We start from the raw sequence: 14,551 nt of genomic DNA, 5'->3' as shown, positions 1-14,551 counted from the left end.
CACTACCATTCCTGATCTGTACAGATCACGTCCTGCACTCCTCAGGATCTCCCTTAAATAAACAAGCAGAATTTTTTTTATTAGCCATTACTTCATGGAGCCCCAGTTAGGATTGCCAGTATTGAACCGGACGGACAATCCTGTATTTGGACACTGTCCAGTAAGTAATTAGAGGTAATACTGGACATGTATGTGTCGGATATTACCTCTCTGGACAGAGTGACCTGAACGGCTTGGGGCCGTGGGATTTCTACAAGCAGGGAGAGAGCAGCACTGTTGCCAGGGGGCTGGGTAGCTTCCTTCCTCCATCCTGATTGGCTACATTACATAGCAGCAGCTAATTACGAGGTGTCTGGAACCTGTGGGTGGGACCAAGAAGAGGAAAGACAGAGAGGTGCGCGTGGAGCGCATTGCACCTTTCACCATTGTGCCCAGTATTTTTGGAGAAGCCACCCGGCAACCCTACCTTGGAGTGCCAGACCCTGTGACATAGTTGCTACGCCCTGTTGTCAACAAAGGGTTAAATGTTAGATTGCTATGACCAATCAACAAATAGAGCATACTGTATTGCTTCATTTATTGATCTTAAGCAGTACTATAGACTTTGCACTTCCCAAAGGAAGGCAGATCTACAGGAGATGTGTGGGTGGTAAATAAAGCCTATTTACAGGAGGTTTTCTTGGTTGTAAAGATAAAATCGTTGAAAATATACAGTAGCATTGTTGCAACTTCTTCCTGAAGGGGATGTGAACGCACTAAGGTTTCACTGCACTCCAGCCAGCCGGGCAGTAAACCTGCAGCTCTGCAGCATTTTCTTTGTTCTAGGCCCAAGTGGGAGGAAGCGATGCAACTTAATGACTTTATCACTAGTACTTTGTATGACTTCCACAATATTATCTGTAGAAGTGGTTGCACAGTACATCACATTCTCACTCAAGAGACATTATTGTAAGATACACTGTAAATAGTTTAGGGGATTTCATTACATATATTAATTTACCATAGTTAAAACAGCATTTCTTTCACAATCCTACAGTATGTGTTGTTTTTTTGTTTGTTTTTTTTTTAATAATAATAAATCAGTTGTGTCGTATTAGATAATACTGCATTGTTTCACTCTTTGTGCCCTTTTAATGATTTTTTAAATATATAAGCTAAACTATTTAGGCAGCTACACCCTTCCCTTGAAATAGGCAGCATGCCCAGGGAAGCAGAATCTTCACCAGTCGATCGGCAGCTGAGATAATTGTGTTGCCATAAAGGCAAGGAACGGCTGCATTTATTAAAAGAATAAAAATAGAAAAACAATCAGGCAAGAGGAAATGCGCATTTCAATATTACAAGCCCGAGATAGTAAGAGATAGTAATGTGATAGAATGACAATTTTAAAGATAATTTTGTGTCAGCCACTGGTGCAGGCCAAGCCTGCTGACATATTTAATCTACTACTTTGTTAAATTTGCTTGCATTAGTTACAGCCCATCATCTACAAGAGAATAACCTGCTACTCTTTGCTTTTCCACAATGAAATAATTGCTGCTCAAACATTTACAAATCGGTATGCCGGTGGTCATGTCAAACCAGGAACAGTGAGTTCATTTTGGAAATTGCTTTCTGTGTCAACAGGTCAACAAAGTCCTTCGAAATCATAACATCAAGCCCCACTGGATGTTTGCTTTAGACAGTATCATCCGGAAGGCTGTGCAGACAGCCATCACCACTCTGGTACCAGGTGAGCTATAAGTGCACACATTATCAAAGCTCAGCACGGTTTTATCTTATGGCTGCAGCACATGGCCTTATATTCAGCTTGTCTACTAAATGTTGTAGTCTACCACATGTACATGTTGTATTTCATTTGTTTACGTTGAGTTCATCATCCACAGTATACAATCGATAAATGCAATGATAAGGATAATTATAATAATAATAATGGCTTCCCCTTATAGCATTTTATATGGCACAATAAAAAACACTGCTACATAATATACATACTTATACAACTATTTGTACTTATTTGCTTTTAAATAATACTACTATATAAATAATTCCACGTTTTGTTTCTAAAAATCCCTTTATTTTCGTTATTATGTGTGTGAGTAAGTTACCCTAAAAATTTGTCTATTTTAAAGATGCACACTCTTAAAAGTAATACTTTGTTTGAGATTTGTTTTCTAATATTAATACTAAGGCTTCTACAGTAAGATTTTGAGAGCTTGGAAATCAAACCACTCTCCACTCTCACTTAGGCCCCTACTTAATATGATGTGAAGCTGACTTGCTGGCTGGAGAGGACTTTAGTCCTATTCGTGTAAATGGATGCAAACTCCTTTCCAGCAATGTAAGGACGGCTTAGACAACCATATCCTCCCCTTCCTCCCTAACCACTTATTAAAAAAAAGTACCATATCTGGATGGTCATAATATGGTCTCATTGTTTGGTAATGAAGGGACTATTGTTTGTATACTTACACATTATAGTCAGTACACCGCCTTTTTTAGATCTCCATATATGTATCCATAGAATTGAGGCCTCACTTTAGCATCACCTCTGAGAGTGATCCAGCAGACCAGGATGACATGGAGGGGGAAGAAGACCACAATGAACAGGTTACAGAACAGACCAAACAGAGGCCCAGCACAGCCAGCGAGGACATTGTGCACACCTCGGGAGTGAGCACCCTTAGCTCAACCTTGTCCCATGATTCACAGACCGCTCACAGGTCACTGAGTATACAGCTGGGAAGACTAAGGATAGAGTCAAACAGGTAACCATTTCACTTCCTGAATCATACCATTTACATGAAGGGTCAATAAGCTCTGACACGGTTGATTACCCATGTATGTATGTATGGTGATTGAATCATTGCATGCACTTTATTACCACAGTTTTTTTAAGTGAAAAAACATTTTGGGAGCATATAAAGCCCATATATATTATTTATATATATATATATATATATATATATATATATATATATATATATATATATATATATATACATTCATTGGTATGGAGATTTGCACTCACTTTTGTCAGAAGGCAGATGCTTGTCCCATAATGAAGGTATAGACATGTAGTGACCAGGAAAATCCTGATAACAGAAGGCAGCACACCGCAGTAGTAATCCAAAAAAATGTGTATTGTGAACACAGGGCCGCCAACGTTTCGGTCCTCGTAGAGGGACCTTCCTCAGGGCAGTATGTTTCCAAATGTAAGATATGTTCCATTGCTCTTCAAATTTGAAGCAGAGTTTCAGAGATTTTTTGGGAACATAACATCTGTTTTTTGTGTGTTAACTAGAAGCAAGTTTCACAAACATAAAAAAAACTGTCTCTCATCCACATTACTGATTAACAGGGAATTAGTGAAAACAGACAACAGACCTGTGAACTTTGCACGAATCTAAACAAAATATAACTATCTCCAATTGCATCCAAGTGACTTGGCTGCAAGTTGTCCCATGTTGCTATATTTTATCCTGATTCACAGAACGGCAGTAACCATTACTGTGCAGTAACTGCTACCATCGTTTCATGAGGAGGCCCTATCATATCGCCACGAACCAGCTTTAGCACCTCACACATTCTCATCCACTTACATTCTATCATCCATCTGTTTGTACTTTCAGCCATTGACGCCTCCATAAACCCCATACACATGCTTGGTACACTGTCCACTCATCACGCTTTGCACATCTAGGAAGAACACTGCCTCGCCCCTTGCAATCCTTGTAGCATGCTATTGCCCATCCATTCCTATACATCTCCACTCATTGCCGGCTCACTTACAGTTGCCGTCTTTTTAGTACAAAGCAAGAAAGTGTTAGTGAGTGCAAATTCTACGTTAATAATCCTTCACTGACTTTGCCCCCCTTGTGCAGCTCGGTTTCATGTAGAATGTGGGGGGAGGGGGAAGTATATCAAGGGAGGGAGCAAGGTGTTATTAAGGAGGGGGTGATAAGAACAGAGAAGGAACGCATGAAGAGGATATTCCTGAATTTGTATTTTCCTTCAAACGTTTAACTATTGAACTGCTGTAGTGGTGTCCAAATGAATCCTACCTGGTAGTAAATGAATGCAGTAATGATATAGGTCAGGGGTGGCCAACTCCAGTCTTCAAGCGCCACCAACAGGTTGAGTTTTAAGGATATGCCTGCTTCAGCACAGGTGACTCAGTCAAAATGCCACTGACTGAGCCACCTGAGCGGACGCAGAGATATCCCTTATACCTGGCCTGTTGATGGCCCTTGAGGACTGGAGTTGGCCAGCCCTGCTATATACAGGCATACCCTGGTTTAAGTACACTCACTTTAAGTACACTCGTGAGTAAGTACATATCGTCCAATAGACAAACGGCAGCTCACGCATGCGCCTGTCAGCACGTCCTGAACAGCAATACCGGCTCCCTACCTGTACCGAAGTTGTGCGCAAGCGGGGAGACTATAGAGCCTGTTACACATGTGTTATTTACATCAGTTATGCACAAATATGACGATTGCAGTACAGTACATGCATCAATAAGTGGGAAAAAGGTAGTGCTTCACTTTAAGTACATTTTCACTTTACATACATGCTCTGGACCCATTGCGTACGTTAATGCTGGGTATGCCTGTACCATATATATCATATATACCTTACCATGTGCAAAGGATGAGCAAAGTACAACATGGAAAATATTCACTGATCACTTCTTTTTTTTTTATAAAAACAAAAACATTTTAAAACTGAAGAATATAATGTGAGTGAGAGCAAAATTTTAAAAGCCGCCATCTGTACTAATCTCCGTTTTTCCTATTTATTTATTTTTTGCAGTTTTCACTTGAAGAAATCCTTTTTTGTCTTTGTTCTTTCCATTGCTGTTTTTATTTTATTTTAAATGTGATGCTCTGTTCAAGAGATACAAGTGTTTCAAATATCAAGGGGCTTATTCTATATCCGACAAAGAAGCCGATTGGACTATTTCCGGGCCTAATTTCCTCATTGACTTCAATAGGGAATTTCTGACAATATGGTCTAATTGACCACATTGGCAGATATAGAATAAACCCCTAAGTGTCTGGGAGATTAAAATGTCCCTCCCCCTGAGCTCAGTGCAGTGTTACCACAGTAACCTCAGACACCAGAGATTAAGGAAATCATGATTTGTAACACTAAAAAAAACAAACATTTCGGGGGGGGGGGGGGGGGGGTGGGAAGCAGGACATTCTTTGGGGGTAAATGCTAACACGATATGAGTTCATCTCGTATAGGCTGCAGGGGAGGATTGCTGCTTAAACTAAAACAACCCTCAAAAAATGAATGTCTTTTTCCATATCTAGGCTCCTGGAAGAATTGTTACAGAAAGAAAAAGAATTCCAGATTCTCTTACGGCAGGTTATAGAAGAGAAGGATAAAGATATCAAACGCCTTGAGCTCAAGTCACAGCCTATAGGTGAGTTAAGGGAGACTATTTACAATTGAACAACATGTATATAGTATATCTTTCCGGGTCTTCTTTTGGTTCCCACAAGCACAACCAAGATCATTTTCAAACCACTTAACAGCATCAGTGCAGCGTTTGTACCTACGCTATTAACATTGTCTTTTGCACACACAGGGATCTCTTAATAGGGAAACTATTATAGGAGTTCGTGCATGAGGTGCAAAGTTACAGGAGCTTCACGTTTTCTTATTTCAGTGGACTTCGTTTAAGACTTGCTACTCGGGGCTATTTACCAAATGTTCCTGGCTGAAAAAAGCAGATTTTGACGAATCTGGTTCAGTTAATTAAAGCTGCAGTTCAAGCTGCCGTTTAAAATATATATATATATATATATATTGTATGTAACGGGTATTCCCCCCCCCTCCCCCCCAATCGCAGATTCTGCTGTGTGGGTGTAGGAAATATATATTGTTACTCATATGTGGTGCATCACCTGTTAGTTAACAGGAGGACTGAGTCTCCGCCGCGGGAACCTGGGGCAACACTAAGGATATCATTTACACAGATGCAGCGCCTCCACCTGCGATGGCTCCCACCAGAGGGGGAGTGGTTCCTCGCAGGACAACAAATACACATACAGTACTTATACGAGAACGAATACTTCTTTACTAAACATTTAGCAATGGACGTCAAACAGCTAATAACAGGGGTTCCTCTCCCGAGGTAACCCAACTCAAGGTATATCCCGATTAACTTATAACGGGCACCACAGTGGGTGTCCACACCAAAGGCGCCTCGGCGGACGCCTCTGTCTCCACACAATAATCCCACCCTCAAGTCCAGTGAGTCCCACCCAATGTCTTGCGCTCCCAATACCTAGACCAGCGTAGATGTATTGTGTGTGACTGCGCAGTCACTATGTCAATGGTAGGCCTGGTTGGTGCACGTGTATTGTGATGTTTCCTGCCGCGGGTACTGCTATCTAGGGGATCACGAGGTGGACTCCAAGGGTGAGGTGAATTCCAGCGTGGATAATATCACCGCTTCTTCGGTCGTCTGTACTTAATGGCCACCCGGTTAATGTCCACCGGCTGTAGTCACTCCGTACGCAATAGTCTATCAGTCCCGTTAGGACCCAGTGTAGGCCCAAACCTCTTGGTAGAAGAAACAGCGTCCGCTGCGTTCCTTGCTAGCTTATAGCTAAGGGGCAGGTCCCTAACTTCGGGCCGGTCCCTATCACACTCCGCTAGCGTGGCTCAGAGCTGTCTGGGGCCTAGGGGAATACTGGCCTAGTGCTCGGAGTCACGGACTCCAGCACCCTACCTCTTACCCCTTGCCGCTCCAGTCCTCGACTGCCTACGTAGTTCCTGCGCGCGGAATATATCTCCGGATACCGACAGAGATCCTCCTTCCCTATTGGCTACTCCTTCGCGGGCTTTCTGGACCATAACTGCACAGGCGCGAGCTCCCTGTAATCCTGGAGTACTCCTGCTTCTCGCGCATGCGCAACGCCCCTAACAATGGCGGCGCCCTGCTCCGCGAACCGGCGGAACCATACATCGCGACACCAGCCGCAACCTTAAGTGCTACTCGCTCGCAATACAGAGGAGAAGGTAATACTGTAGGGGACCTGGCTACATGTGTATATATATATATATATATTTATACATATATATATATATATTTATTTATTTTTAAACGGCAGCTTGAACTGCAGCTTTAATGAACTGAACCAGATTCGGCAAAATCTGCTTATATATATTTTTTTCCCATTCAATATGTGCATCAATACAATCTGCACACTGACAAGTGATTAGCTAAGCTGCAGATCGATCCGTTCTCCTGTAATTGATCGCTTGCTCCGGGTTATTTAATTCAGTTCTTGCACAGCATTTTGGGCAATGTAGTCCAGCAATATCATGTGACTGGGCAGTTCCTAGATACAATTGGTGCGCTGCTAGAGAGGTTGGGGCTCAAGAGCCAGAGCCTATCAGAAGGGGAAGGGGCTGTCACTTTGGAAATGCTTCCTACATTAGAAACTTTAAAACATTTTTATTTTTAAATGCTACAAGTATTTTCTCATAGTACAGAACTGATTTATTAACAAAAAACACACATGTAGGATATTGCTTGAGTGAACTGCTGCTTTAACACCAGTATTGCATCCAGGTGACTTTCATAAATAACCAAAAAGGAACTTAGAAGGCTCACTATAGCACCTGGTCTTTTTTAGGCTTTCAGAATATGTATTTCCTGAGACTTTTCTCTAATACAAGTTTGTTACTTTTTTGCAAAAGTCAGTGTCTGCCAGTGACCTGAAAACGAATTTCATAGCAGGCAAGTGTCAAAGTCCATTTCTTTAGTGTACGACCTTATGGGTAAAAACTGCTTTAATTATTACTAAAAACAGTTAACGTGTCAACCATTGTACATTTGTAATATGATTAGGGGTTATGGACAGATGCATGGACTATTTTAACAATGTGTTGAGTTAGAATTATGTGTAAAAGAATAAAGTAATGATGATTTAGACCAGGGGTGCTCAAACTGTGGGGCGCGACCCCCAGGGGGGGCGCGACACTGCCGACGGGGGGCGCGGGGTTTACAGAGGCCCCGCGCGCTTCCCGAATGCACTTAAATTAAGTGCCGGGGGAGCTGCAGGGCCTCTGTAAACCTTACTTACCGTGGCTCCGGCGGCTTCCTCCCTGCGGCGCCATGGCAACGCGGCGTCAAAATGACGCTGCGAGGTCATGTGACGTCATTACGCCGGAGCGCGGGTAAGTTGGGGTTGGGGGGGGCGCGGGAGCGAGGGGACAGCCGTCAGGGGGGCGCAGGGAAAAAAGTTTGCGCCCCCCTGATTTAGACAATGTGTTTGTAGCCCATTTGCTGACTAATAATCAGTTAGTGTTGGTGTGTTCTGCTCAAGTTGCAAATACCCCAACATTTAGCTAATTTTTTATTTCCCCCCTCCGAGTTTCGAGTTTCAAATTCCAAATTGGCTTTTGGAATGTTACAACCATAAATAAGTGTTTGTTCCTGAACTGAGACGTTTGCATTTTACAATCTCTGACGCAGATATCCCTGGTATTTCTGTGTCCCACACAAGACTCTCCAACACATGCAGTGAGGACCAGGAACTTATCTACTGGCTAAGAGAGCAGGGAGCTGATGAAGATACTATAAACAAGGTACTGTAATAAAGCAGCAATACGCTCTGTGGTTGGCTGCAGTTGTTGAGGGGATATTAGTTGGTGTCAGCCAGGTGACTTGAATGCATAGCACTGGCGTGGTAATGCAGTGGAAGACCTTTCTGATAGTGGGGGAAGTTTATTATTTCAGAAATAATTGTGTTCTTTCCAAACTAAACGCGGTCTTGTTACTTATTGCCACCAACTGTTACTCATTGGCTAACCAACGCGTTTGGTGTTTGACCACCTTATATGTTTTGGGTGACCTGACTGTAGTTACAGTGGAAAATTGAATAATATAATCAGAGCTCTGCATGTGCAGTCAACAGATTAAATGCAATTTACAGTGCACTGGTAAACCTGACAGGGGAAGCTTTTATTCCCCCAAATCATCCTAAACAAGACAGGTAGGGATTGCCACATGATTCTAAATACATGAACAGGCCCAGCCAGAGCAGGGTCTGAAAACTGCAGTGCCACTTAGTAATATAAGTTGGTGTGCTTGTCTCCCCAGTGCCTTCCTTACACACACACCCTGTATTACAATAAAAACACAGAAACATAGAGTAAAAATAGGACTGGCAAGACTTACATGGGTTACATACATGATGCTGGCAACTATACAGACATTGCATTTTAATCCAAACTATGGCTGTGTGTGTGTGTGTGTGTGTGTGTGTGTGTGTGTGTGTGTGTGTGTGTGTGTGTGTGTGTGTGTGTGTGTGTGTGTGTGTGTGTGTGTGTGTGTGTGTGTAAGTCCTGAAAACGGAGGAATATTTCACATAGCTACATTCTCACCATACTCTGAAGTATCTTGCAGAACCTGTTTAAGGTCACTAAATAATGTGTGAGATGTTTTATGTGTCTTGTTTTAGTTTTTGGCAGAAGATTATCGACTTGAGGATATTCTGTGGCACATTACACGAGATGATTTAAAATGCCTGAGGATAAGGTAATGTCCCTACCCAATGTCTGTTTCCACTGCAATGTGCTGCCAGAGACCATATTCTGTATGCTGTGAATCTGTCTCCTCTGTGGAGACTCCATTCTAATCAACGGTACTAAAATCTCCAGCACGGGGAGGACGTCTTCACAGCGCAGTGAACAGGAACTATGGAAAGCAAAATAAAAAGTTGTATTACCGTAGTGGGTTGCTACATTTTAACTCATCTTTATTATGCTAGGGATGACTATAATGTAGCAATGTGATGAGTCACAAAGCTGCACTAGTTAAAGGCAAACTACACCCTTTTGAAATATTGTCTCAACATATTACCAAATATATTCGTACATTAGTGAGTCTTTACAAAAGAAGGTGAAAAAATAATTTATTTTTCCCTTCTGTAGTCAGAAGGTAATCAAGTTCCAGAAGCCCGAGGACCAGTAATGGATCTCAATGCACAGCTTTCTGTATTTCGGGCTTATAAATGACATCACAAACTAAAGATGGCCGCAACCTTAACTCTGAGAAGAAAATATGAATATTGTAATTCTCTTTTTTTTCCTCTTCAGATTTCATTTTGTAGAGCTATGATTGATATAGATATACAGTATAGATATATATCTCAAACGGAAATAGCCGTGTTAGTCCAGTTCTTCAGTATTAGGTGATACCTTTTTTATTTGGACTAACAATTTATGTCATAGGACAAGCTTTCGAGAGTTTCCTCTCTTCTTCAGGTCAGCAATACTGATATCGGTAGATGAGAAGAGAGGAGAACTCTCGAAAGCTTGTCCTATGACATAAATTGTTAGTCCAAATAAAAAAGGTGTCACCTAATACTGAAGAACTCATTTATTCGGCACTATATATAATACATTAAAGGGGTGGTAAAAGATCCTAATATATACACACAAGTTACAATATAACGTTGGTTAGAATTCGAGCTGTAATCTGGTTATTTAACTTTGTTTTCCATAGGAACCGTATTACAGCTGTAAATAAATTAGAAGTAGAATCACAGTGCATACATTTGTAGTGTTTTTCCCCACTTGGTTATTTCTGGTTGCAATTCAAATAGGGTCCTAAAAAAAAGACAGTTGTGTTGGATTATGAGAAACGTAGAAGAGGAAGACTGTCAATTCTTCTCAGACTTTACATTTGGAGCAGTTGATGTGAGCCATTGAAATATTGTGTTAAAATGGATAAGACAAGTTACTAATATCAGTTAGACGCATGAAGGCTTCTGGGAGGGGAGGGCTGATACTTTAAATTTCAGTGTATGTTTCAAAATAAATGACTGACAAATCCCCACAGTTTTCATAGTGTCTGGGTTCTGGTTATATAATGTGACATGTTGTATGTTTGTTACACAGAGGTGGAATGCTGTGCACAATCTGGAAGGCCATCACTAACGTCCGAGGGAAGCCGTCTTCTTGATGAATTGACACGTCCAGTTGGTGTTCCGATGAACTATAGTCTGGACCTGGTTTCCTTGCGGAGACGCTGCACTTTACTCCAGTGTTTGTTTACCAATGTGAAATCATTGCAGACTCCCAAGTACATGCTGTTCTGCAGCTCACAAACCCTGCCAGGATAGGTGGAGCGGAGCAGGTCTGAGGAAGAGAATGTGGATACTGTCAAATAATGGCTACTTTTATTTTAGGCTGTCTTGTGTTTACACATTAGTTTTATATTTGACAGCTGAGCTAAATGGTTCTGTAGCCAATAAATTGCATACTAAATTCAGTGACGTTCTGTGGGATTCATCATCAGGCCTCAACCAAAATGTGAGAATAATTCTGTTGAATACAACTTTTTAATGTGTAAAACAATATCAAACATGTTCTGGTTTTGTTTTATGTTTTTACTCATCACTGGTAATAATATCGTCTTATTTAGTGGTGACGACATATTTCCAGTGTTTGTTTATGATTTGTTCACTGGATTGTTCCTTTGTATTGAGAGATTTTGTTGGACAGGGCAGAAAGAAGAAGAGTGACTGTTTCTTGGATAACTGTGCATTTGTTTTTCAGTTCAATACCAAACTGTACCAGTTCAGCATATACTGTATGTGACTTGTACCAATGTTAGCTTGTTTTAAAGCTATTGTGATAGTTCACCGTACAAATAAAGATCCAAGAAAATTATACTTTGGTGGTTTATTTATGTTGCGAAAATACAGTGAAATAGAAAAACAGTTTGAACTATGTGTAATAATAGAAACATTTTAAAGAGACTATATCATAGAACTATAACCCTGCATAATGCATGCTGAACACAGAGCAAATTAAGGCCAATATTTACTATGCAATGCTATTCCATGTGAAACCTGCTGACGCCAAAAGACACCTTATAGCCCATACAAGCCAGAAGGTGTCATATGGAATAGCATTGCTTAGTTAATATGGCCCTAAATATGACATTCTTGTGATATTGGCTCATATTTACTATTCCATATGACACCTCCGTCTGTTTCGTCTGTCGCCGGAAGAAATCTTACAGCCTATTTCAAATAACGGGTTAAGTGTCTTCCTGCAACCGGTAGGTGTCTTGTGGGGTAGTACCACTGGTAAACATCGGCATTAATATTGGGTAGATATTGTAGTAAGTACTCTCCACATCCAGTCCTTTGAACATACAAACACAGCTGTTTTGGGTGGGGGGGTGGGGGGGGTTGCAAGATGTAAGAACGCATCTTTGACACCAAGATCATTTACTATTTCGTAGAGGAGAGGGTAAGCCAGTAAAATACTATTCAACCAATCTTCTAAATGCATAAAATGGGCTATGGATGAAAAGGAAGACCGCATCATTTTGCCTCAGTATAAATTCTTAGTAAGGCCCTACCTTGAATATGGAGTACAGTTTTGGGCACCACTCCATAAAAAAACCCATCATGAAACTAGAAGTTCCACCAAATTAAAAAAGGTGATGGAAAATCTGACTTATGAGGCAAAGGTAGGTAAATTAGATTTGCTAACATTAAAAAGGGCGTTTAAAATAACTATTTACAAATCTATTCAGGGTCAATATGAGGAACTTTCAAGAGCAGTATTAATCTCATGGACAGTACAAATGACAGAGGGATACTACTTAAGGTTGGAGGAAAGGAGACTTCATGAGCAACAACTGAAAAGGTTCTTGACAGTGAGGGCAGTTAAAAGGTAGAATTGATTACCCATGGAGACTGTGGTGACAGATACAATAAATATCTTCAAAAAAAGGTCAGACCTATTTTTTTTAGAAAAGAAAGGTTTACAAGGATGTACAAAATAAGTAAACGGGAAGGATTTTGAACCAGGGAGTAATCTGATTGCCATTACTGGAGTCAGGAAGGAATTTATTTTACCCCTTATGGGACATAATTGGATAACGTTTCACTGGGGAGTTGTTGTTTTTTTCTTCCTTTCCTCTGGATCAAAATACTGTAAATACAAATATAGGAGAAGTATCTCCATTGTCTAAATTTAACATACTGTAGTTTGAACTCCGTGGACTTTTGTCTTTTTTCAACTTCATCTACTATGTACCTGTATGTACAGTATTCCTACAAAGTCCCACAAATTGTACCTATGGTGCAAAAATTAATTACAAATAGTGGAGACTGTTTTGATGGTTGTACTCCAAAAATAAAAATCGAGGTGGTGCATTCACAAACAAGTGTCTTGTGTCATTCACATAGAGAATACTTATGCATGATGTGAAACTTCTCCTGGTAAGTCTTCTCTTCAATGGCCTTCATTCTTCGCAGTGTTAAAGCACTCGGAAAGAAGATACAGTACATAAACAAGAAAAGAGCACAATTATTTATTTATTTATTTATTTATAAAATATTTTACCAGGAAGTAATACATTGAGAGTTACCTCTCGTTTTCAAGTATGTCCTGGGCACAGAGTAAAACAAATAATACTTGGTTACAAATACAGTTACATAAATGAACAGGGTACACATTATATACAAGACATTGCGTGCACAGTTAAAGAAAATATATATTATGGGCGTATGAAACAGTTACATACCAGATTAAAATGTGAGACGGCCTTAGATTTGAAAGAACTTAAACTGGTGGTGGATGTGAGAGTCTCTGGTAGGTTGTTCCAGTTTTGGGGTGCACGGAAGGAGAAGGAGGAACGTCCGGATACTTTGTTGAGCCTTGGGACCATGAATAGTCTTTTGGAGTCTGATCTCAGATGATAAGTGCTGCATGTGGTAGGGGTGAGGAGCTTGTTCAGATAGCTGGGTAGCTTGGCCATAAAGAATTTTAAGGCAAGACAGGAAAGGTGAACTTTGCGCCTAGACTCTAGTGATGACCAATCTAGTTCTTTGAGCATATCGTAGTGATGTGTGTTGTAGTTGCATTGGAGAACAAAACGACAAATTGAATTGTAGAGGGTGTCAAGTTTGCTAAGGTGGGTTTGAGGTGCCGAGCCATATACTATGTCTCCATAGTCAATAATTGGCATTAGCATCTGCTGTGCGATACGCTTTCTGACCAGGAGACTTAGGGAGGATTTGTTCCTGTAAAGTACCCCTAGTTTGGCATAGGTCTTGGTTGTCAGGGTATCAATGTGCATCCCGAATGTTAAGTGGGAGTCAAACCATAAGCCCAGGTATTTAAAACTAGTGACAGGGGTTAGGGTGGTGTTAGCGTTGGTTCTGATCAGGAGCTCAGTCACTGGAAGCTTTAAAAATTTAGTCTTGGTCCCAAGTACCATTGTTACAGTCTTGTCAGTGTTTAAAAACAGTTTGTTTTGAGAAATCCAGTTTTCGAGTCTCAAAAAGTCAGACTGAAGTATGTGTTGAAGGTCAGAGAGGCTATGGCTGTGTGCATATAGGATTGTGTCGTCTGCATACATGTGTATTGAGGCTTCCTTACAAGCTGTGGGAAGATCATTAATGAACACTGAGAAGAGTAGGGGCCCCAGAACAGAGCCTTGCGGGACACCACAGGTGATATCCAGGGGGTTGGAGTTAGTGCCTGAGATGGACACATG

General features: G+C 41.0%; 1 protein-coding gene across 2 annotated transcripts in view; it reads left to right on the top strand.

Moving 5' to 3' along the window:
* MAP3K5 (mitogen-activated protein kinase kinase kinase 5) overlaps positions 1–11,703 on the top strand; it is a 192,502-nt gene extending 180,799 nt beyond the window's left edge. For both annotated transcript variants that reach the window (XM_075597435.1, XM_075597436.1), the window contains 6 exons: positions 1,627–1,732; positions 2,525–2,768; positions 5,322–5,434; positions 8,501–8,613; positions 9,489–9,565; positions 10,930–11,703. In XM_075597435.1, coding sequence (XP_075453550.1) covers positions 1,627–1,732; positions 2,525–2,768; positions 5,322–5,434; positions 8,501–8,613; positions 9,489–9,565; positions 10,930–10,993 — 717 coding nt within the window. In that variant the 3' untranslated portion in view covers positions 10,994–11,703. The remainder of the gene's footprint in view (positions 1–1,626; positions 1,733–2,524; positions 2,769–5,321; positions 5,435–8,500; positions 8,614–9,488; positions 9,566–10,929) is intronic.
* The last annotated feature ends 2,848 nt before the right edge of the window (positions 11,704–14,551 follow it).

The sequence above is a fragment of the Ascaphus truei genome, chromosome 4 (assembly GCF_040206685.1).
Source record: "Ascaphus truei isolate aAscTru1 chromosome 4, aAscTru1.hap1, whole genome shotgun sequence".
NCBI lineage: Eukaryota > Metazoa > Chordata > Amphibia > Anura > Ascaphidae > Ascaphus > Ascaphus truei.
The sequence above is the reverse complement of the archived record's forward strand: the minus strand, read 5'-3'. Positions and strand labels throughout refer to the sequence as shown.